The sequence below is a fragment of the Scophthalmus maximus genome, chromosome 4, assembly GCF_022379125.1.
Source record: "Scophthalmus maximus strain ysfricsl-2021 chromosome 4, ASM2237912v1, whole genome shotgun sequence".
NCBI lineage: Eukaryota > Metazoa > Chordata > Actinopteri > Pleuronectiformes > Scophthalmidae > Scophthalmus > Scophthalmus maximus.
The window spans coordinates 9,562,822-9,587,586 of record NC_061518.1 but is presented as its reverse complement, the minus strand read 5'-3'; the positions used below and the strand labels follow the sequence as shown (position 1 = coordinate 9,587,586).

The 24,765-nt window shown below is 44.3% G+C and overlaps 2 protein-coding genes across 8 annotated transcripts in view; one reads left to right on the top strand and one right to left on the bottom strand.

The window, feature by feature from the left end:
- The first annotated feature begins 3,075 nt into the window (after window positions 1-3,075).
- LOC118302635 (BTB/POZ domain-containing protein KCTD12) lies at window positions 3,076-4,769 on the top strand. The gene has a single exon (XM_035628938.2). It carries the CDS (start codon window positions 3,180-3,182, stop codon window positions 4,020-4,022), a length of 843 nt encoding a protein of 280 aa, XP_035484831.2. The 5' UTR covers window positions 3,076-3,179; the 3' UTR covers window positions 4,023-4,769.
- Window positions 4,770-13,775: 9,006 nt separating this feature from the next.
- Window positions 13,776-24,765, bottom strand: part of LOC118302161 (LIM domain only protein 7-like) — a 70,321-nt gene continuing 59,331 nt past the window's right edge. For 3 of the 7 annotated variants that reach the window (XM_047331504.1, XM_047331503.1, XM_047331508.1), the window contains 20 exons: window positions 24,291-24,459; window positions 23,403-23,554; window positions 23,087-23,270; window positions 22,356-22,955; window positions 21,588-21,914; window positions 20,688-20,802; window positions 19,858-20,019; window positions 19,541-19,716; window positions 19,347-19,410; window positions 19,162-19,221; window positions 17,914-17,939; window positions 17,683-17,790; window positions 17,469-17,558; window positions 17,071-17,252; window positions 16,834-16,878; window positions 16,640-16,692; window positions 16,383-16,554; window positions 16,089-16,277; window positions 14,627-14,729; window positions 13,776-14,335 (listed from right to left, as the gene is read on the bottom strand). In XM_047331504.1, the coding sequence (XP_047187460.1) occupies window positions 14,282-14,335; window positions 14,627-14,729; window positions 16,089-16,277; window positions 16,383-16,554; window positions 16,640-16,692; window positions 16,834-16,878; window positions 17,071-17,252; window positions 17,469-17,558; window positions 17,683-17,790; window positions 17,914-17,939; window positions 19,162-19,221; window positions 19,347-19,410; window positions 19,541-19,716; window positions 19,858-20,019; window positions 20,688-20,802; window positions 21,588-21,914; window positions 22,356-22,955; window positions 23,087-23,270; window positions 23,403-23,554; window positions 24,291-24,459 (3,031 nt within the window). In that variant the 3' untranslated portion in view covers window positions 13,776-14,281. Of the gene's footprint in view, window positions 14,336-14,626; window positions 14,730-16,088; window positions 16,278-16,382; window positions 16,555-16,639; window positions 16,693-16,833; window positions 16,879-17,070; window positions 17,253-17,468; window positions 17,559-17,682; window positions 17,791-17,913; window positions 17,940-18,652; window positions 18,689-19,161; window positions 19,222-19,346; window positions 19,411-19,540; window positions 19,717-19,857; window positions 20,020-20,687; window positions 20,803-21,587; window positions 21,915-22,355; window positions 22,956-23,086; window positions 23,271-23,402; window positions 23,555-24,290; window positions 24,460-24,765 lie in introns of all 7 variants that reach the window. The other 4 variants (XM_047331505.1, XM_047331506.1, XM_047331507.1 and 1 more) reach the window with 4 other exon arrangements.

Below are 24,765 nucleotides of genomic sequence, written 5' to 3'. Positions count from 1 at the left end.
GACTGGTCTTGATTACTTCCTGTATCATTATGATCCATTTGTGCGGGCTGCAGCTGTGCCTCTAAATGTTTATGTTCTCTCGAACCTTGTTTGTCTCTGAGCAGATGGATACGGATGGATCTTAATCAGGAGTCTCTCTCATGAGCATCTGATGCTCTCTGTGAATCAAGCGAGATTCCGCATGCGAGATAACGGACCAATTACATCCTCTGCTGCGGCAATGAGCAACGATGCCGGTGGTGTGTGGAGTGAAATATGAACACAGCCCCCACTGCACTTCAACACCGGATCAAAGAGCTCTTTGGTGTTAAGCTGAAATCGATCCCGGGTTAAGACTTATTGTGTCTGAGGAGAAGTGAGGCCTCTTTTACGATTTTGGAGACACCGCAGATCAGTCGGACAAGCTTCATCTTAGCTTTAAAGCTACGTCATGAACTTCGCCGCTTTTTTCCCCAGTTTTAGTTGTGTGCACACCGGGACCCCAGGCAAACATACTACTTCTCTTCTCGGCTGAAAATCGAAGGTTCTCTGGTGGGTTTTGTTTTATATTTAATCTTTGACTCCAAGGAATGAAGTTGTTCCTGTCAAACAGAGAGCCGCTTGGTCTCAACTTGACCTCTGGAGGCCTGATGATGAGTTTGATATATATTTTTCTAAATGCTCCAGGGCAAACTAACTAACAACTAATGTAACCTGCTTTACCCCCCGAACTTTGACAGTGCAGCTAAACTGCCCGAGTTCTGACATAAAACCACAGCGACCTCACATATTAGCAATAAAGTGGAGATTATACACATATCAACACATGAATAATGCATCATTCATAGTGAAATCATATCTTCCTGCAGGTTTTTCCCAGCTACAACTAGAAGAGGTTTTTCCAGCTGTCATGAAATTGAAGAGGTTTTAATTTTTAATTACTTTTTTCTGAGCCCAAATTTTAACCCAACATTGATGGGAAATATGTGAAGAGCTCGGAAAACCCCCCACATGTTTAAATATCTACAATTTCATGACCCCTGGTCAGACTATGTGTATCACGTGATATCAGTGAAAGCTCCAAAACACCTACAGTACAAAATGAATGATGAGTTGTAACAATAATTTTTTGTTAAACTATTACATGTGTGACTGACCATGAATATTCCAATGCATTGCAATTGCAATACTCAATGCAGAATGTAACCGCTCCACTGAGCTTCTCTGTCTCACTCTGCTCCTCCAAGTGTTTGAATCAGAAACTCTGAGCTGAATGAACTCTGCTGTCACAGAAGGGATGTGAAGATGTGAAAGTAGAAGCCGCAGGTTGTTTTGTTTTTATATAGCACTGATCATATTGCAGCTACTGATTTGGCTGATTATGATTTGTTGCATTCACAGCTTGCGACTTTTGTTTTTTTTACTCAAGTAAATTAAGAGATTTTTCAAAAAATATTCGAAGGTCCAATATGTGAGATTAAGGGGGATTTGCTGGCAGAAATGGAACATACTATTCCTAATTCATTTTTTGAATTAGAGTTATAATGGCCTGTAATCATTATTTGTGGTGTTGTCATTACCGGTCTTCTTCCACCATGTCACACTGCCAGGTTTCTACAGCAGCCTAGAATGGCTATTTATGTTACCAGAAGGCCACAATGGGTTCGCACATACACACAAGGTTGAAGTGGTTGCAATTTTCAAGGCCACCACTAGATGCCACTAAACCCTACACCTCGTCCTTAAGTAAAGTCAAACTACTGATTTTTAAAAACATTACAAAACAGTTCAATTAGACAAAAAAAACGACTTTGTTGACAACTTCTACTTCTGGTGTTTTGTTGTTATTGATGTGGAAGCAGTGGATTTAAGCACTCTTTAAGCACTTTTTAAGTAAAAAAAAACTAAAAAAAATTTTAGTAGGGGCAACAAAGTGATGCAGGCTACACAGGCTGATACACGTGTCTAATATTTGCCATTTTGTACGATGACCACTTTTTACATTAAGCACTTAAAAGTATATTTAAGTAAAATTTCCATGATCTGTCTGCAGGACTTATACTGTATTTGCAACATAGTATTTCTACACTATGGTTTTCCAACTTTTCTGTCCTTATTCCAGTAAATTGGCAGGCTAATCCAGTTAGTTCAATCTGTAAAACCAATGTGCAGAAATGAGATGTTGTCGTTAGTGAGATTAGTGGTGGTGGAACTGTATACAGAGTTTTCTTTTTCTTTTTTACATTTAGACAGAGCCTAGCAGTGTGTGTACAGTATAAACTAACCTGCTGAGTCTGTCAACTGCACAATGCCAAACAAAAGAGGGATATTAATCTTCCCCTCTAACCTCTAACTCTTGGCAAGAACACAAGATCTCCCTGAACTTTTCTCCTGCAGAAACACACTGCCAGGCCCCACTTGCACCACTGATCACTGAAATGTCAGCATAGTTTTTTCAATTGGGGACAGCTGAGTGTTACGGGGAGTCCTCGAAGGCAGCACGGTGTTCTCTCTCTGAGCTTCCCACTGAACAGTTAAACCCTCTGTGGACCGTCCTTCTTCTCCATCTCCTCCTCCTCCTCCTCCTCCTCCTCTTCCTCCTCCTCCTCCTCCTCCATCTCCTCCTCCTCCATCTCTTCATCCTCCTCCATCTCCATCTCCTCCTCCTCCTCCTACATCTCTTCCTCCTCCAGCTCCTCCTCCTCTTCCTCCTCCTCCTCCTCCATCTCTTCCTCCTCCTACTCCTACTCCTCCTCCTCCTCCTCCTACATCTCTTCCTCCTTCAGCTCCTCCTCCTCTTCCTCCTATTCCTCCTCCTCCATCTCTTCCTCCTCCTCTTCCTCCTCCATCTCTTCCTCCTCCTCCTCCATCCCTTCCTCCTCCTCCATCTCTTCCTCCTCCTCATCCATCTCTTCCTCTTCCTCCTCCTCCGTCTCTTCCTCCTCCTCATCCATCTCTTCCTCCTCCTCCTCCTCCTCCTCCGTCTCTTCCTCCTCCTCCTCTTCCTCCTCCTCTTCCTCCTCCTCCTCCTCCTCCTCCGTCTCTTCCTCCTCCTCCTCCTCTTCCTCCTCCTCCTCCTCCTCCCACTCAGCCTGGCCGATATAAACACTACAGCTCAGTGAGGAAACTCAACTGTCCAGCCTCGTTGGGGAACCAACACGAGGCACCGCGGGGATTTTAATATATAGAGAGAGGAAGAGATGGCACAGACCGACAGTCAAAGCTCAACTTCTTTCCCCGACATAGTGGAGCTGAACGTGGGCGGCCAGGTGTATGTGACCAGGCTGCAAACTCTGACGGCGGTGCCCAACTCCCTGCTGTGGACCAAGTTCGGCCAGGGCTCCCCGGGCGACCTGCCCACGGACAGCAAGGGCCGCTTCTTCGTCGACCGCGACGGCTTCCTGTTCCGCTACATCCTGGACTACCTGCGGGACTCCGAGCTGTCGCTGCCCGAGTTCTTCAAGGAGCGCAGGCGGCTGCAGAAGGAGGCGGACTTCTTCCGGCTGCCGGGGCTCTCCGGGCGCCTGGCGGCGGCCGGCGGCGGCGGCGGCTCGTGCGCGGAGGACGGCGGCGGCGAGCCGGAGGAGGCTGAGCCCGGCAGCCCGGTCACCACCACCGCCGCCGCCTCCACCTCCTCCTCCTCCTCCTCCTCCTCGGAGCGGACGCTGCGCTCCCCCGGCGCCGACTCCGGCTACATCACCGTGGGCTACAGGGGCAGCTACACCATCGGCAGGGACATCCAGGCGGACGCCAAGTTCCGCCGGGTGGCCCGGATCACGGTGTGCGGCAAGATCTCGCTGGCCAAGGAGGTGTTCGGCGACACCCTGAACGAGAGCCGCGACCCGGACCGGCCGCCGGACAAGTACACGTCCCGGTACTACCTCAAGTACAACTTCCTGGAGCAGGCGTTCGACCGGCTGGCGGCGGCCGGGTTCCGCATGGTGGCGTGCAGCTCCACCGGGACGTGCTCGTACGGCGGGAACGACCCGGCGGGCGACGACAGACTGTGGACGAGCTACACCGAGTACGTGTTCTCCCGCTGAGCGCGCGCACGAGGCGGACTCGAGCGCGCGCCCCCAACGCGCCCGTGTCGGTCCCTGTCTCTGCCCCGCGGCCTCGGGTCGCGGCTGAACTGAGCCCGTGTGCCGTGGTTCTCCTCTGCTCTGCGACTGACCTTCTGACCCCGAGCTCCCACACAATAGATCTCATTGGTTAGTGAGGAGTTGTTGTTGTTGTTTTTTTTTTGTAAATGAATTCAAAATGACTTCCTCGATATGCCACTGGACCCGTCACTTGTGTGGCCTCCTATCGTCTAATGTGTTTCACAAAGACTCTGTTGTTCCTGTCTCTGAAATGGTTGGAGCCGGTGTCACGTTATACAGTCGTAAAGAGGCTGCTGAGGCTCTGAATCTGGTCAATAACCATGGAGGACACATTGTCTTATAATAACCCTGATGTTTGGTCTGGTTCTGACCCGCAGCCCCTCCGATTCCCCCCACACGACCTGAAGGAGGAGAATTGTTTGTTGGGGGGAGCTGGTGATCAAGGAAAACGGCTCAATGTTCTGTGGAAATGATCATTTTACGTACGCTATTAGTTTCAGATTCAATTTTTGTTTGTTTTGGGGGTTGTTGTTTTTTTCATGTTGACCACACATCATCACTGCTTTTAGACACACACCGTGGGACTTTGACACAGGGTTGTGTTGTTATGTGCCATCTGTGAGCTGTAATAGGTTTCTTTTCTCCTTTAAATATAAAGCTACAACAAATAAAGACTGAGATATGTAACACTGTCTACCTCATTGTCCCCTTGTGTCCACTTAAGTTGGCCCAGGCGGGTTTTATTCTTCTTCTCAGGTCAGCTGTGTGTAACCGGTTTCACTGTGAGTTTACCAAAACAGAGAGAAGACATTTCAAAAGTCTACAAGGCCATGTAATACACCAGCCAGACTGACCTCACTTGAGACACACACACACACACACACACACACACACACACACACACACACACACACACACACACACACACACACACACACACACACACACACACACACACACACACACACACACACACACACACACACACACACACACACACACACACACACACACACACACACACACACACACAACCTCAACAGACTATAATGCCACTTAAATGATTTGATGAGTATTTGACCTGAATTAAGTCCCATTATATTTTGCTTTTGACATTAGCTGTGACATTTATCATATTATGAAATCAGACAGGAAGATAGATTCAAGGAGGGAGAGGGAGCATATTATAAATGTCTCCATGTTACAGTAGAAGAACAGCATCGCATTTATGCGATAGCTACGTTATATCGGACACAATCTGCCCCCGAGTCAACGTACAAATGTCACTGAACAGATGAGCCGTCTTAATTCAACACTAATTTAAGTTCACTGTCATTTCCTTTTTACAGAGTTTTACCACATGAAGTGATGAGTATTATACTCAGAATTAGATGTATTTCACTGCTGCTTTAATCGATCTACTTAAGGAGATTTAATGTTCAGCTTTAAGTCAACTGAAAAGAAATGCCAACAGTTCTTCAGCCCCAAAAAACCCAGAACTTTGTTGCCTATTTGGCCGAGCACAGTAGTGTCCTCTGAAACACAGAAGAGCTCTGTTATCTCTCCTGGGCAGGATGCAAAGGAAAAGAGGAGGGGATGGAGGGGGGTGGGTGTTTCTCTTTGGCTGACAAGTACAGTAATCAAATGTCTGTTCCCTTGTGGGATTCTGGGGCACAAATCCAAGATATCCCATGATATGGTTTAATAAAAAATAAAAAAAAAGAGTTGTGTGGGCCGTGTTAGAGTGGACTTGAGGGTAAAAAAAAAAGGAGCTAAATGAATCATTTATTTGTTAGATGTCCGGGGGCAGTTCAGCTGCTACCGTAAAATACATTAGAGGGGACTTGTTTCCTAACTCTCCATAGGCAAACAATGGCGTGTGAAGATGAACAGGGACGCGTGGCTCCTTCGAATAATCCGGCCTCCCACGCTCACTCCTGCTACTGAGGAGCTTCACAAGGGCTTCAAAGATAGACACGTCCACACAAGAGACCTCGGTATCTGCCGTCAGCCGACGCTGCCATCTGGACAGGAAAAAGGAAGGATCATCTGCGACTCTTCCGCCAGTGTGATCTCCAGAAACAGGACACACTGTCGGACAACAACCGACGCTCTGCAAAACTGGACACGTTCGTGTGGTACAAAATGGTGCATGTTTTGAATTTATCTGAGAGGCAATAAGACGCCCCTCAGTACCTTACATCTCCTACATTTTACTGAAACCATCATACGATGATAGGAACAAATGTGGGTTAAAAGATGCCTGAAACACCTAATTCAAATCCCCTTCATGTCCCTCCGAGGTGATGATGAGTTTCGCTGCCAGCTATTTCTAATGCAGACCTTGTTGTGTGTGTCTGTATCCTGTAGTGATGAAACACCTCCCAAAACACATTTCACAAGGATGTTTGCATTTTTCCCCTCGCTTGGCTGCAAGAAAACTCTGCCTGCATGCCTGCCAGCCACACACACACACACACACACACACGCACGCACGCGCACGCGCACGCACACACACACACACACACACACACACACACACACACACACACACACACACACACACACACACACACACACACACACACACACACACACACACACACACACACACACACACACACACACACACACACACACACACACACACACACACACACACACACACACACACAGGGAGACAGGGAGACAGATAAAGAGAGCCAAATTAACCCATTTGCAGAGTGGGAGATAACGCAAGACGTGCTGGCTTTCTTGATATCGGCCTCCGAGTTCTAAATCTTTCTCACTTTCTCTCACAGCCTGCTTCCAGCTCACCGCGACCTTCGCGTCTTTAACGCTGCTTGTATATCTTTTATTTTGTTTTCTTCTGATATTGATGAAGGATATCACACTGATCACAGAGAGAAAAACACATGAATAATTAATTCACGCTGTGTTTCCCTTTGTTTGAATCAGGCGTGAAGGCCGAACATGAAAGGGGATGAACAGTAGATGAATGTAAGAATATTCTCTCTTCATTTCCATGCTCTGTAATATGTCCTGCTTACAGTAGAGCTCCTTCTCGGTGAGTAATGACGGCCGTGCTGCATTTGCATTCATCAGGGCTGCAGGATTTCTCACATGCCTGAGCTTGGTTGTAGAGCACAAGCCTGAAAAATGAGGAAATCCTCTTTTCAGCAGTTAAAAGCTTCCCCCCTGTTTGAATCACCTGCAAACTGTTTCCCAATCCTTCAGTCACTTTAAAGAGGCAACAGACAACGTTCATGCCCCTAGTGGTTCCAGGTGGTACTGTTGTTTGGTCACCGTCTAAAAGGGACAGTTCAGTGATTTTGAAGTGTCCTTTAGCCTACAATTGAAAGGATATTTTTTATTTTTAGGTAACGTTTGGCAAAAAATATGTTTTTCAGTGGTCCCCTCTGCAACAGTGGGACTCAGACTTCCGTTCTTCCACTTCTCCTCCAAACTCCGTAAAATGACATCGCTGATCACCATCTCCATAAGGTAACATGTTAACTATGCATAAGTTACTCATACAACCCCACTTCAAAATCACTGAACTATCCCTTTAATGATTCTGGGTGTGACACGTGTACTTTTTCTCAGAGCTCCTGAGGAATTTGTCAACACCACTTTGGAACTAATTTCGATTTTCTGACTCTGTTGCTTTTTCGTAGCTCTTTAATCCGCTCAATTATGTTGCTATGAGAGCAAACACTTCACTGTTTGAATAAACCCTGAGGCTCTTATCGGTTGCTAATGTAAAGTACACACATTGTACACACAGCAGACCAACACAGGTTTACGTCACTGTAGACTCAGACATGTTTGCTCACCCACACTCACGATGAGTCCAGGGAAATGCTTGTGTTATACAAAGTAGTGAAACCACAGAGGGGTCCATACATTCCTTGAATCATAAACAGTTCCCAGAACTGTGGTATTTGTGTCTCGGCACAGTGCATATGATGTATCCGTGACGTTTTCTGCTTTTGAGCACTTCTCAACAAAACAAACATCCTCTTTCAGAAATCCTCTCCTGTAGCTGAGGTCTGGCCAAACCACTAAAACACGCTTTAAAGCCACACTCCATCATTTGGAGGCGCAGCTACGCTCTTGAGTTGTGACACCAATTAATGGCAATGTAGCATCATTCAGTTTTACAATCTGACAGTTTTGGTTTTGTCATAATGGATTGCAGCTATATATACTTTTTTTTCTGATTTCCTTTTCAATTACAAGATTAGCAGATAAAAAATTGGGGATTGTGTGTGTGTGTGTGTGTGTGTGTGTGTGTGTGTGTGTGTGTGTGTGTGTGTGTGTGTGTGTGTACAATTGTACAGATATCTTTGTGAGAACCATTCTGAGTCCTGATCTTATAGAGTGAGGACATTTTGGGAAAGTGAGGACATTAGGGCCGGTTCTCACTTTCTGACACGTTCAAAGGGCAGTTTGAGGGTTAAGACTTGGTTTTAGGGTTAGAATTGGGTTTAGGTTAGGGTTAGGATTGGGGCTAGGCATGTAGTTGTGATGGTTAAGGTTAGGGTAAGGGGTTAGGGAATGCATTATACCAATGAGTGTCCTCACTACGATAGGAGTAAAAAAGTGTCTGTGTGTTTGTGTCCAAGTGCAGCATGAAATTAAATCACCGCAACCCCTCCACAATACAGGAAATTAAAGCAACATTACATTCCAGTCAGAACTTTGCTCGCCATGCTCGACTGTGTTAAGGGCAGCCTGACATAAAGCCTGCTTTATCTTTTGAAATGAAGTCCTCCCGGCAATATGAGAAAACCCGCACACCATCGTTCTTGTAGTTGTTGAACACATCAATGCAACATTTACTTGCCTAGCTCACTGTTGCGATCTATACACCCTGTTTTAAAGGGGTTTCCTCATATGACACCACTTGCAGCAGCAAGAAAGTTGCCCACAACTGGGTTTGGACTAAGTTTTTTTCACAACCAGCTGTTTGCAAGAGATGGGAATTAACAAATATGATTTAATGACGGCTTAAACAGGAACACCTCTGGAAGTAGGTCAACAATGTTGTCTTTAGGAAGTAAGTTTGATTTGATTTCTTAAATCAAAGCTTTTCTTCTTCAATGAGGACCTTAGATAATTAGCCTCACGCTGCCAGACTCATACTCAAACGCATATTAGTCTGGGAACCTCTCGATTAATTTCCGATATCCAAGAGGCGTTACAGAGGGAAGCGGAGCAAAATCTGGACGCGATTGTATCGACCTACAACCAGTGAGAGCAACGAATCATGCGACTGTTGTGACTGACACTGAGCAAGACGAAAATGTCGACAGACTACAGCGTGCATGATGATTCCACAATGATTGTGAACGAGTGTTGTTGTTTTTGTGGAAGAAATTTGAAAGATACCCGGTAGTTTTAGTCAAATGCTCGTTCATCAGCAGCAGCCATCTTGGCTGTTTACAAAAGTCGGCAATTTCAAAATATGGTTAAACTTCAGTTAGTAAACCTGCTTGAAATTATAGTGAATGAATACATAATAAGTTTAAAGTTTTAAAACTGATGACTGGTTTCGGATTTTCCTAATTCGTTTGCTTCCGAAACAATAATACGTATGTCTTGGAAATTGAATTCATCGATCAGACGAAAGGAGGTTTGAAAAACCCAAGGAGTAGCTGGGGCAGAAAAAGAAAGAGATAAAAGTCTGTGATCCTCCAGTGGCCATGTTAACGGTCTCCTTCAAGGACTCAGCCTGAGTGTCTCTGACCATAAAGCTCTTTCTCCCCGTCTGCTCTGGGCCTGTTGGGGAGAGGGAGGGTGTAAATGTCGCCAGTCTCTGCTGAGCTGCTCTCAGCGCCCAGCAGCAGACCGGATATTGGTGCAGCCCCCAGTGACAACTAAGAGGTAAAAGGGCTGCCAGCATCAATCAGCTGCAGGGAACACAGAGGAAGAGAGGGAGCATCCTCCTCCCCTGCTGTGGCTGCAGCAGGCTTCCTTTCACAAGAAGTGAAAACCCCTCCCCTGTCAGTGCTGTCTGAAAGGGCAAGACATGGAGGAAGCTGATTCAATGTCGGTCACTGAACCACCTCAGCAGTCTTTTTGTTTCTTATTCGGGATATAATAAGTCAAGATTAGATTTGTCTTTTGTGCAACAGGTTTCAACCTAACAGTAAAAAACTCAAATTACAGCCAATAGCAAGGCCCTGCTTGAGTTGTAACCAGTGAGTTGTCTGAATTCCCATCTCTTAGCCTTTCAGCCATTAATATCTACCGTACGTTTCGCATTTACAGATTTATCTACACATTCACAGATCTACACGCGCATTCGCAGACTCGTTTACAGACACACAAATCTGACCACGCTCACACTGTTTGAGATAGTCCCACAACACTTGCACATAGAATCTCAGCACATTTGCATTTGCAGATTCTCACACACTCACTCACACACACACACGCACGCACGCACGCACGCAGTATTGCTTCAATATTGGCCCCATACAAATGCATTACACTCAAAGACCAATTCAAAGTGGTCACAATTCTGGTATGCCATATATTTTTCCAATACTTTGGTTTATGACCAAATACTGTGACTACTAGCATTGCTATAGACTCTACTATTAACTCTGTGAGCTGTTTAAACATTTTTTTAAACAGAAGCAGCGTGTTGTATAAGTTTTCCTCTCCTGCGGTGTTCGCCTTGTTTAACCTCAGCATGTGAGTTATAGCCCATAAACACCATATTTAGTCATGATTACAGCAGTAGTGAGGAGATTAATAACAGATTCCAAGTCATCCAGCTGGTCTGTCCGTCCGTCTGTCGAGGCTCTGGACAGTGTTACAGCAGGGATGATCCACTGAACGGATACAACCCTGATATCTGCCGGGCACAGACACGCCCACTTCCCCCTCGCTGCTCTCATTGTTGGCCAGATCCTGGACACACCCCTCGGTCCACATAGACAAATATGGGGGTCATAGTGCCATTGTAACAGATGATTGACAGGCAGAGAAAAGAGGATTAATGCCATATTTGAAACCATTGCTCGTTGTCATCGTGCTTCCTCGTTGGACTGCAGCTTTTGTGTCGTAATCCTCAAAGACACATTCGTACAAGCAAAAACCACTGAGCAGAGGTTTCTCTCTCTAAAAAACCAAAGTAAATAAAAAAGGATTAGTTTTTCAAAGATAAACAAAATTTAAAGTGGAACTTTTTTGGGCAGAGTAAGTTAAAACTTTTTTCCCCTGAAGCTAAAAGTTCAGTTTTTTGAAAAGGTACTATAAACAACAGCTTTAGAGCATTTCTGGGAAAAATAAAATCGTTGTGATCTTTGAGGTCATTTTTCTCACACCCAAGGGGCGGCAAAATGTCTTCCAAGATTCTGTCATAGGTCATGATCTTCCATTCGACTGCTCTACAATTGTCACAAAACAAGGGAGAAAAAAACAACAACAATAACAATAGCTATTAGAAAATGTCCCGCTGATGCTCGAGACAGATCTCTCCCATCATGTCTGATGGTTAACTTATTCCCGTCTACACTTGTAAATTGAGAGCCGAAAAACTCACCTCCATCTGGTCGGCTCTTTGTAGGAGTCTAACCATACAGTATAAATCAGCATTATCCAACAGCTGTCTGCTTGTTCGGGGTCCAGGTGTTTTCCAGCATGTGTTAAGATGACAGCGATGTCTTCGTGCCACCTTCCATTTAGCATCGAAGATAAGGTTTTGCTCATTTTTGAAGATAGATGCACGAAACACTACTAAAGCGTTTAATCTCTAACAGAAAAAAAACAGAAACTAAAGAGATGGAAATGTTCTACAGCTGTCTGGATTTGATTGATCATTTGGAAAAAGGCTTACATTTTGATGCATACATTATACAAGTAGGGAATGAGGAATAGTTGAAACCACTGCTCTGACCACACCATCCACACTACTAGTCTACTTAATCTTTCAACTCTCTGGCTAAATGTGATGTAACTAATGCTTCTTCAAGTATAAGCCTGCCTGTTCTGACCTTATGATGTTTCCGGTTTATTGTACTGGTGATATTTAAGTGGGTCAGGTAAGAGTCGCTAGAGTCAATCCTAAACACGTGGAGCATGTCAGAAACTGAAGAAAAAAAAAAGTGTCGGTACTTGTGCCTCTAGGGAATCAAATCGAGGTCACGGTGAACCAGAGGAACATTTCCATCCATCAGGCCAAGTGTACCGGGCGACCCCAGTTTAACATGTCAGGTCGACTGTTTTGGATCAGAGAGAGCTCGGTTTTCCGAGAGTCAATAATAGAAAGAAGCTTCAGGTCCTGTCCTCACCTCAGATATTCATCACTCATCTTCTAAAAGGTGCCATAAAAAAGACAAAAGCTGACTGTCCACAAATGTCAGTGTGACAGTTTGGTGCGAGCTGTTGCAAATGTGTGATTTGCATTGCTACACAACTTCCTCATACGGACGAAATACTGCTTTTCTGCTGCCCCCGCACCTGTCTGTACTCACACACAGGCTAACTCTATGCAAAGCACTTCAAACAGGTCACCTATTCAAGCAAATTGTATTATATATGTTTACATTTCAGTGTTAGAATTTTTGCGCACACACAACCAAACTTTTCCTCGATTTTGGATCAGAGACTGAATCTACCAATTTAGAGAGAGAGAAAAAGTAACTTCCTCAAATTAAAAGGTCTGAGGACAGAATACTCTCTTCCCTTTTGTCACTCGAGCCTTGCATCACACATTTCCTGTAGATGTTCAGTTCACCCAACATGGAATTTTTAAAGCCTTAAAATCTATTAAAAAGAAGAGAGTTCCTTTATTCGTATGATGAAAGATTGACTGGCTTGCAGCGCACCTCAGCAGTTTATAAAAACAGAAACTTTAGTCCCTTAGTAACTGATAGCAAAGATGACTTTAAAGCAGTTCGACCTGGACTGTGTTCACAAGAAATACCATACAAGATACCACGCCACACATGATTTATAAAGCCATAAACAAATCTTATAGGAATGTTTCATTTCCTGATAAAAGCCTCTTGGTTTGACCGAACACTAGGGTCTGGAAAAAGAAAGGGGAAGTGCAATCTTCATTGCAAAAAAAAAAAAAAAAAAAATAGAAAGGGTGCAATAGTATCTGGACAAAGATTCATTGGTGCTGTGGTTTGGTGGCGCAGATAAGAAATGGAGAGCAGAATTAATCATCACCATATTTAAAAAAAAAAACTGATCCCATAAACATGATAACATTAATGTACCGCTAAACTTTCCTGGTTTAGTTGCAATAAGAATCCATCCCCCTTAATGCACAAGAGCAAACAAGCAGAGAATTGAGTCCAATTTTATTTGTAAGAAATGTTGATGCGTTACACAAACGCAGTGTTTTTGCAACATACGACAGATTGGAAGATTTACTAAAGGTCATACTCCTTCACATATCCTCGCGGGCAGAGGACCTGTTGACATTGAAATAAACTGAATACTCTGTCCAGTTTCTATTAATATAAAAAAAAAATGGTTTAGTAAATGGATCCCAATACCTTGTCAACAAGGTCAGAGACCCCCCCCCACTGACTCACTTGCATTGCAAGTCCACATTTAAAGAAAATGTGCCTTGACATGTATGACAATGACATTTCTGTTTTACTATGAGACCAAGGATGCCATCATGTGGTACATGAATGAATAACAAATAAAAACATTTATTGATAATGTTCAGTGCACTTTATTTACCAAAAACATTTCAGTTAAGATGCCCATTTACACTACTACACCATTGATACCACTGATTTATCCCATAGTGCACTTGGTGAGATTTTGACAGAACACGGTGCTTCAGTAAAAGTTAGAAATGTGCCACAGTAGATGGGTTACATTACCAAGACATATCTGAAATATGTAATGCACAATTAGGCAAAGAAAGCACAAAGATATAAAGAACGACACTAACATTATAATAAAAGCAGTAACCAAACACTAATATTTCTCATTACTACTTTATTTCATATATTAATCTAAATTCTCTTGGAAATAAATTAGCATGAAAAGGGACAGAGAGTAGCACATTTAATTAAAATTAACATATAATTGTGGATTCACAGATTTAATTGATTTTATAGCACAGACATCAGAGTTTTCATTTTGACCAAGTCTTACTGTAGGTCAAAGGTCATAGCTTGGCTGCGTGGGCAATTTCCATAGTTTTATTCAGCTGCTTAGTCTGTAATCTGGAACACGGCACGTCGGCCACATGGAGGAGCCACCAGCATCTAAAAGTTAATAAACATCAGAGTTTGATTTCTGCTTGTCTACAAATTAATATGCAAGTTAACTGGACAGTGATTACACTAAGTCCAATAACACTTGGTTTCAGTGTGTGATTAAGCTTCACGTCCATTTTTCACAGACTTGACGATAAAAGAACATTTGCATTAAATCAGAAAATCTGAGCAGAAAATATAAAAACAAACTGGAGAGGCTACTGACGTGAGGCACAGAAACTCTGAGGGGGGTGACATGTCTCAGTTGAGGTCACTTGTCTCACCAAGATCAATACTCACACTTGACTTGGAAATGGCAGAGCTCACAGTAGGCCTTCCCCTTTCAGAGACGAACTTCGACTCCAGTTTCAGTTCCTCAGAAATGTCGGTGGCAGCCCACACACTGAGGAGGAGGAGGATGGAAGTGAGAAAAGAATCAAGTTCCATTTAAGAGAAATCCAGCTGGCCAGTGACGTGGCCCTTTTGTATCCAAATCTTTTCATCCACATTCATCTTAACTTTGTTTTGGCATAAAACACACAATCGGGGTTGACAGACATTGTTAAACTTCAAGCCCAATGGCCCAGACCCAACGCGGGATAGTTTGAGACAAGTATCACGGTGAAACAGTTTACAGCTCAAAGACAATAAAAAAGAGAAAGCTTGAATATGTGAACATATATTTTAAATATGCCGAGTTATAGTCATGGCAGACTATGTGCCGTCTCTTTCCTTTTCTAACACAGCACAGCAAAAACAATATATTATGTAAGCTATAAGTAATTATGAGTCAAAGAGCAGAGAGTTTGACAGAGTCATTTCAATTTCTATTTTTCACACAAAATAAGTTTAAAAAAAACACACTCAAACTCCCGCTAATGATTTCATGGACCCGTGGAAGCCCTGCCTATTAATATTCTGAGTGCAGCGTGTGAGTCTGTTACTGGAGCGGAGAGCTGGAAATGTGAATAAACTTTTACATCTGCACGCTAATGAACCCAGGCGATGGGGAGCCCCTGCCAGAGACATTTCCACAATAAGTGTCTAAAAGCAAAGCAGGGCAGGGGGCCGGTGTCTTCCTCTCGACCAATCAAATGCAGACAGAAAGTACAGATCGAGAGAGAAATACCAGACGGCACATGACCACGGGGCCAGATGCTAACAGCTGTGAGTAAAATGTAAATTGCAAATATGACACTCGTGCTCACTTTACTAAAAAAGGTACGACTTCACTCGGGACGTGTATTATAGGTTAGAATGAGCAGAATGATTGTGGGTGTAAGAAGTCTCTTGTAAAGTTAGCTTTCCTTCAACGGAGTAATAGGGCCGTACTGAAATTTTTTTTAAATAAACAAGATGTTCCACATTCTTCATTAAGACGCAGACGACAGGTTGATCTTCTGATATCCCCCCCCCCCCCTCTCAAATGACTAATTTCAAATTGCTGCAGTTATTTGAATATTAGAAGTTGCACACACAGCTGCTGCTGCCAATTCTCCAGTCTGAGGTCATTAAACTTTTGCTGGTGAAGAGGACGGAACGAGATGACAGAATTATACTTGCATGAAACAAACCAACTGGAATCTGTCAGAGCGTACATTATACATTTTTCTTTATTGATCATTTTCTCTGTGTAGAGAGAGTCCTTCTGCCACTGACCAGCCCGGGGCAGCACATGCTGAGACCCAAGAGTGTGGCCAAAACGTGTGATCACATACAGAAAACAACACTACTACTACATGGACTCGGAATTCCCATGTACCTGCCATGATGAGGAGGGTCCATGGATGCGTTTCTCCGGGATAAAATGGCTCCAGTGCTGTAGCGGGAGGAGGCGTTCCTGCTCGGAGCGTAGTAACCCGCAGCCGCCGAGTGTGGACGAGGGTAACCCCACGTGGAGGCCGAGACTGGGGACTGACGCAGAGCATCCAGGTCGTCCAGGGACTCGTACCTGCGGAGAAGACATCGTGGTTGAGGGAAACAGTCGCAGGAGAAACCGCCTGCTGCGCAACTGAATTCAACTTCAGATGCGGTTTGGATAAGATGCAAATCCCACCTTTTCACAGGAACGCCGACATAGACCGGCTCCTTGTAAAAGCTGCTGCTGCGCTGGCGTATCCAGCTGTTGTCGGTCAGTAGGAGGGTCCTTTTTTTCATCTCCTCCAAAATCTGCTGCCTCTGATGCTCAGTCTTAGAGAGCGACTGTCCTTTTCTTTTCCTCTGATCACCTGCACCAATCAAAGTGGGAGGGGTTAGCGCGGCCCATCACCATAAACAGAGAGGGGAACATTATGACAGAGAGGTCGGACTCACCCTTTGTCCTTTTGTGGCAGCCAGCTAACGCTGGGGTAGACAAGGACTTCGCCCTGAGACAGGAAAGAGATTGACAGAGTCCACATTATTCTACTTAAACTGGCTTTTTTTGGGGTTTCAGCGTCTACACTGAACTGGCTGCAGGCGGACGTTGGCTCGAGGGCAAGGAGAAACTGAGCTGATCTTGTTCTGACCTGTGTGCAGGAGACAGCTGAGCAAAGCCACAGGATTCCACAGCCCTGAGGTAGAGCGCGAACAACATGAGGGCCCAAGCAAATGCAGCAGGAAGTACAGCAGATTCAGCAAGAGCAGCAGTCGGGGGGAAAAATAAAGTCACGTTGAAAGATTTGCAAAAGGAAATTGTACGACACACACAACACTGTTACAGTCGGCAAGGATGGGAAATAACAATCGGCGAAAAGTTAACGTACCAGTCTTGCTCGGCGACGTCGCTCTTCGCTCCTTGTGCGTCACCTTGAGATTCCGATCCTGCTTCTTTCAGCTCATCTCCGTCGGGGCTCTGCTCCTCTTCCCTGGTTTTGTTTGTCAACGCATACACATGGAGCTGCGTGCTGGCAGGGCCCTCGCCACCATTGGTCATCTGAAAGGGGTTCTGCTTCAAATGAATGGAAAAGAAATCATATTCATAGAAATCTGCATCTGTTTTGTAAAATATAATTTCATTGCTAACCAATGACGATGGCATTTTTTTATCTGGATTGGAATATTGGTACATTATGGGCAATTTAATTAATAAATCAATATGTTTTTCTGCGGATGACCAAAATATTCTGTATTGGAAAAGGCTCCAAAAACTGCACAACTTTACCCCCGACTTCCTGCACAAGTCTCCGTCTGCATCCTGTTGAGCCCTCTGCCACTCCGCCTCCAGCCTCTCCTGGTCCCGCTGGTATTGCTCCTGAAAAAGACAAAAAAGAAGAGCACACGCACGTATGTTTTGCTTTAAATTTAAGATGTATATTGTCACTAATAAGAGCAATGAACTCATTTGTGCGAGTCTGTGATGGGGGGAGAAAAAGGACCTGTAGGAGGCGCTCCTGCTCTTCCTGCCACTTCTCCTGACGTCGCCGATCCCCCTCGTGGTCCCACGACCAGCTGGATGAGGAGGGGCTGAGGGACGGCACATGCAGCTGGCGAAGTACAGACAGGCTCGAACATCACCACAGTGCACAGACTTTCAACACAAACACACACACAACTTATGTTTGAACATGCAGCAACATATCCTTTGATGAAGTGGCGCAGTGACTTACATCAGATATCGCAGATTCTGAACCTCCTGCGAGAGAAAACAACACGTCAGCAAAGAGAACACACAATATTATCAGACATGCATCACACAAAGGCTGGGGAATCATTAGAAGAGCATTTTTGATAATGCACAGGGTCACAAGAGATGATCGTTTTATGTATAATGTCTTATAATCTTTTTGTGCGTCGTCGTCTGGTTTCCCACTGGTTGACCGCTTCAGGGACTGCACACACTCCTACTGATCCCTGACAAGTGTTCTGCAGCATCTTTGTGTGCAGAAGATAAAAACTAGGATACATTCCCACACTAATGAGGCACAAATCGAACCAGGGACCTTAAGATTACCGGTACAACCTCTGTTCACTAACGGCAAAATACAAAACGTGTTGGACAAAATTAATACAATTATAATTTTGCTCTTTGCTTTACCCACAGGTTTGGCTCAATCACCCGACCATAACTATCCGGCTCACATGGATGAGAATGGTTCCGATTAAATATGCAAATAAAATCTGCTAATGTATCCCCAGTTTATAAATAGCAAATAGCGAAAACGAAAAACCTGAAAAGAGTTGAGCAGAGTTGAGCATGCCTTAGCAAATAAAAGAGGGTAGTCACACACCACGACACAAATCTGCTTTGATTGTTTGCTGACGAAGTCGACAACAAGAAACCGAGTCAAGCTTCTAGCATGTTACTCAGAGTACAGTAAAGAGAAGGAAAAAAAAAAAAACTTTTACCACACAAGTAAACCCATGAGCTGAATCCTGCAGAGGCTGAAGAGAGAAGCCATTGTAGTGGGACACACATCAGATTCATTAACAGCCACAAAAGGACAGACGGCGTTACAAACCAGTCATTGTGCAAAAGAGTGAGAAAGTTACCAATTAAAAATTAAAAACCCCTTCAGACAAACCAGTAAAAGAGTCATCTGTTGGCCACCACGCATGGTACATTAGAGACATGATCAGTGCTGTCAGCTCTGTGGTTGCTGGGTTACGCTGTACCAAGGCAACGCAATGGCTTTTTCTTTTTTAATTTACAGAAATGCTTATTTCATACAGTAGATGTTATATACTTTATGGCTGCCTTGAATAAAATAAAAATGTAAGTACTACACTGTCATTACTATGATGGATATTTTTTTTAATAATTAAAATTTGCATTTCTATTTGCTTTTAATAAATGGCAAGGAATTAACCAAGGCAAGCACCAGCCACCAAAGCTAAAGTTCAAACTGGAATTTTACCTTTCTGTTTGAAAAACTCGGCCCTCCTTTTCTGATTTTTTCTAATAATTCTATCATAGTCTACATGAAGAGGAAGGACAAGATGAGAAGTTACATCAGTGCAGACTGTATCTGAGGAGATATTCCTACAGAGGATGTCTGTCGTGTTTTGATTTCTTATGTCATGGATACAGTCCGTTTATTACCTTTACTTGTGGCTGTCCTGTGGCTGTCAGCAAGCCCTCGATCCATGACTTTACTGTGAACGACCTGGGCAGGTGAAAGAAAAACCAAGATTGGCCCGATGACCGCCACTAATTAAACTGGACTATCACGGGAAGAGCGTGGTGCATCCGTTTTTAGAATAGTGATAGTGATAACTGGCTGAAACATTGCTCACATTGTCTGTCTGCCCATTGAATTTCAATGCTACAGGGGCTGTGGTTTCTGTAGAGGTGGTGCTGTTGGCATGGTGATCAGGACAACCTATCAGAACGGGTGCAGAGGCAGTCAGATTGAGGGTCACTCTGCTCTGGCCTGGCTGGTTGCGATGACTCCCCTCGCTGGAGCTCCAATCTGATGACAACACCCAGCCATCAAAACTAAGGCTACATGTACAGGGTAAACCAACGTGTGTGTGATGTTAGAGGTTAAATCAGTTATTTCAGGAGGCGGTCAATGACATAACGGTCCTTTGTCTGTGGCTCATTATCTTACCCGTGTTGCCATAGCGTCTAATGTCCATGGTCAGACTGCCAGTTTGCAGGGCAGATGTCATTTTATCCTTCCACTGGTTGTAGTTCATGTGTGCCACCGCCACTCCATCAACAGCCACAATCTCATCATCCACACACAGCTGGCAGAGCTCTGCTGGACTGCCTGAGGACGGAGGGATGGAGGGCCAGGCAGGACAATGAGAAAATATGAGCGTGTGGACGGCACGGCACAGAGGTGCCATCTTTAGGAATTAGTTTTTTTTATCACAGACGGAGAGACGAGCAGTAGCGGGAGGACAGGGTTGCTGCTCTGAGATGCAAAGTAGGTCAGTAAAGCAAAACTGCATGTCAGTGAGTTAAGTGACACCTCTGCCACGTCTAATTAAACATTTATGGTCGCGTTTTAAATCACACATGGCACATCCTGAAAGAGTACATCAGTGGAAAAAAGCAGCCAATGATCATTTCTCCTCTCATGTGCATCATCATAATCAGATTCGATAATAAAGTGGTTTGCACATTCCTCTTTGCATAATTTTTTGCAATTGTGCGGATTTAGCTCAATGATCACATCGGCTCTCAAGAAACACAAGAAACACAATTTTTCAATTTCTACTCTGTAACTTGAACTGTCGGGTAGTGTGTTACTGTTCAGGCTGCAGCAGCGAATGAGAGCGTGCACAGAATTTTATGTGAGCACAAAGTAGCATTACCATCATTTCAGACAACGTTCAATGACCTCATGTTCACACAATATTCAGCCCAACTATAGTTAATAATTCATGTTACAAAATTTCGGTGGTACAGAGTTAAATATAGCAAGAGCCTTACCGGGTTCAGTGAATTTTACTCTCGCCCCGGTCGAGTCCCAGTGAGTCTGGAAACCGAAGTCTGGTATACTGTTGGGTTTAAGGGTGAGGCTCACTCTCATGTTACTGTGATCCAGCTGAAACACACACATCACAGGTGAAGGTGACACCCCCTGATCCGATGTCCCGAGGTAGTAAAGGACGCACAGGTTTCTCATCTACAATCTTCTGTTCATGTTGTTTTCTTTAGTTAATGGTGGCACAGCATTATATTGAAAGATGACTCTAATGTCTTAAGCAGTGTCAAAAAACTGAACCTCATTTTCTTTAAATAACAGAAGCACTGTAAGTCAGTGTTTGTGCACATGTTAGGATTAGGTTGACGTTGGGCAGAGCGATGTAGTGAGTTTGTGAGGTCATCAACTGCAACGCTCCGTACGATGTAGAGTTGTATTCGTTGTTGTATTCGAGATTCCAAAATATTAACATTTTGGTCTGTGCCATTAGTTACTCATTCCATAAATATAAACCGATTTTAGAAAGAGAAAATTATCATTACATCTTGTTATGTTACAAATACAAAATGGGCAATTTGTGTCTTTTTGCCGCGTCTCTGATGATCACATCTCAGGCAGTGAAAACCCTGTGCAGTGTACTTTCATCAGTTGTTAAATCACTAGATTCAACAATACATCATTAGCTGATATAGACCAGTGTCTCATCATTGTTCAAAGTAAAATAGTTTATACATACTTAAATAGAGACAGCTATTACGCCACCACTGGTGACCAGTGAATGAAAATGATCTGATCTTCAATATTAGATTTAAACATTACAAGTTTCAAAGATGTTTACAGTTTTAGTGCATCAATATTCACATTATAGCACAAATGCTTTGTGTTCAGAAAAGACAACAGTGTACCTTTGCAGAGGGCAGAGTCAAGCTTTTGTCGCGGTGGGGCTGTGGTTTTGAATAAGGTTTTTGTAGTATCTGGGTTTGGGTGTAGGGCTTATGGTGATAGCCGTTGGTCTTGAAGGAGGTCTGGCTGGAGAGACGGGGCCCTTTCCCCACCTCCGCCTGCTCTGTACCATTCTGCTTTGCCTGGTTGGCTTTCTTCTGTCTGAGTGACGCCTCGTACTGACCCCTCAGGTGGCTCGCCGCCGTCTGTCTTTTGAGCGAAGATTTGGCGGGTGGAGAAAGAATTGTGTCTTTCTCTCTGTTCAACAGCAAACCATGGTCGTCATCTACCTGGAGATGGAAAACAAATGGAGTCATATTTTCCAGAGGGACAGTACAGACACGTTTGATTGCACTTTACTCTACAGCATTTAAATACAACTGAACCGATGTAAGACAATATGCACACATATACATGCCCCCTTAACAGGAAATCTTCCTATGACATTAACTAGCTTAAGTCCATTTGGCCGACCAGCAATTACCATGTGTGTACCTAGTGTCGAAACTGTAAAATTAAATGTGCAGACGGCAGGTTTTTCTTTAAAAGCTCCTAAATTTTCTCTACTGTTCATCTCTGCCATCCGTCACAATGAGAACAAGCTGGGGCGTGAGCTTTGATGACGTCATCATCAGTGATGATGTAGAATAACACCCAATTTGTTCATAAAAAGTATTTTTTCCCCCACTTGGTGGTGCCTTACTGGTTAGAGACCATTTGGTTAAACTCACACTGCACAGTCTCGGCAGGGACGACACCCTCGACTGTTTGGTCCCATAGGGTCTAGCGGTGATTGCAGAAGAAAGACGGGACGAGCCCTCGGACCGCCGGTACCCACGCGGAAGGCTGGCCGAGCCGGACCACGACGCAGTTCTAGACAAGTACTTGTAGACAACTACAGCCTGCGGACCTCTATCGTGCTCAAGAGCTGGTTCCCAAGAGGTTTTGTTGCTCCCTTTCTTGGGCATCTGATCAATCGCATCAACAGGAAAAGTTGGAGCTTTTGCATCAACGCAGAATGGAAGTTCCGTGTGACTCAACGCAGATGCAGTGAGGTGCTTGGTGATGGTTGGTTTCGTGGTCTCCTTTGGCTGCAGGGTTGTGACCAGGGTGGAGATTTGTTTTTTGAAGATTTTTTCTGGTTGGGCCACTTCAGATGTGGGCATGAAAGGATCTGGTCCGCACTGAGCTTTGACTTGAGTCTGAGAGCTGAAAGGGCATTCCAGAGAAGGTGTGGTAACTGCTGCTCCATCTGAAGCCAAGGAGGAAAAGTGGGTCTCCTCTCCCAAGATGTTCCCATCAGAGGCAGGCATGGCCCCAACCGATGATCCCTGAGAGGAAATAAGTCAACAACAGCTACAAATCTGCCATGTAACAGCACAAAAGACAATTATACTAAAGTAAACACAAATGCATTCATTGAGAGCGAGAGCAGTAAAACAGAGCATAACTGTAAACTCACCCGAGTCTGGGTTGAGTTATGGGGGATAAGTGTAGCCTTGGGGTTGAAACGTGCTTCAGTGGCGTAGCTGCGGGCCAACACAACTCGAGTACGTGGCCGGAGATCAGAGCTGGATGATTTTGATGGAGGAGGGGTGGGGTTAGGACGGGGGGCGGGGGTATTCCTGCGTGGTGTGTGCTGGTCTCTGAGGAATTGGCATTAAAGAGAAGAGGAGCCAAGGGGGTGGGGGGGTGGGGGCATCATATTACAAAGTTCACAGTGGCGTTTCATGCAGTGTAAGCTCAAGATTTTCCATAATGTTTTAGCAGGATTGTACCTTTTTAGCATTGCCCTGACTTGTGCGCCACTCTTCCCAAAGTTGTCCACAGCCCCATTGGTCATCTGGTTGATGACGTGCTCTCTGTCCAGCGACTTCCTGCGGCTGTCAGTCTTGAAGCTCTGGCGACGATTCTTCCACTTTGTCAAGTCCTGAAACAGACGTATGGGCCATTAAAATGGTTGCCAGTGTGCACATAACTGAGTCTTAACATACTGAAAAATGGCTTTACAGTTTAGAGAGACATTGGTTTGACACTTCACACTATGTCCTATATCTTTGACATTGAAAGATCAATCTTGACCTTGGGAACTGAGCTCATCAAGTATTGCCACCCCTCACAAGGCCCAGTAGCTGTTCTGGAGCTTCTAATCAGGTCACACAAATCTTCCTCTGAAGATTGTTTTTCCATTTTTATCCAATTTTTTTTTCCACTTTTCAGAGAATTGTTAGATCTTCAAATGTCAACCTCTCTAAATTTTCTGAAGTGTGTACCAATAGAGAAAAAAAAAAATTGTGTTTACTGTCACCAACATGCCAACCGCTTGCTAAGATTTTTCCTTAGTTTTTTCTGCTGTATTCTCACATGGGCAGACTTTTTCCAGATTTTTTTTTACAAGGGGGCTAGCAGTAAGTGTAAGTGTTCTCACTTACAGCCCCTCCAGAAAGTTTGGTTAAATGTCCGGACTTCAGTGCATGTCGGAAGGCAGCTTAACTAACCTCAGGACTACTGAGGTGAAGAATAAATCTTTAATTCAGCGTAGATGAGAAATCATTAAAATGCTTAGAGCAAAAACATCAAAAACAATAATTCCTCAACAACTGGGAAAACTGCATCTGCTTAAGCTCCAGAAGAACCAATAAAATGGACCTTGTAGAGAGACTTACATCCTGCCACTGAGCCTCACTGTCCTTGGCAGCGGCGCTGCTCCTCTCTGAGTTTTCTTCGCTACAATCCCTTGCCGTGTTCGCGTCCTGGCCCACATTGCGAACGGTATTCTCCTTAGGAAATTTACGCACAGGGTAGACCATCGGGATGTCGCTGAGTGATTTACTCCTGGTGCAGACAGACAAAGACACAGGACATTGAAATTAATCATGGATATACAGACGCGAGATGGCATTTAAAACAATGCCACTTTATGTTAGTGTCACTTTAGAACAGCATGTAGCAGAGCAAGCATGATGAACAAGCCAAATGGTTTCTAAATGCACCCACACCAACACACACACACGAGATACATAACATGATTAACTGCAGCAACACAACACGTTCTGCATTCAAACAACAGAATCCATAATCAAGCGCGAGGCAGGAGGGAACCATGCAAGTCAAATAATGCTGCAGTATAAATGGCAACAG

What these genes read in the sequence shown, in the direction of transcription:
- LOC118302635 (XM_035628938.2), top strand. Translation starts at nt 3,180, where the DNA reads ATGGCACAGACCGACAGTCAAAGCTCAACTTCTTTCCCCGACATAGTG.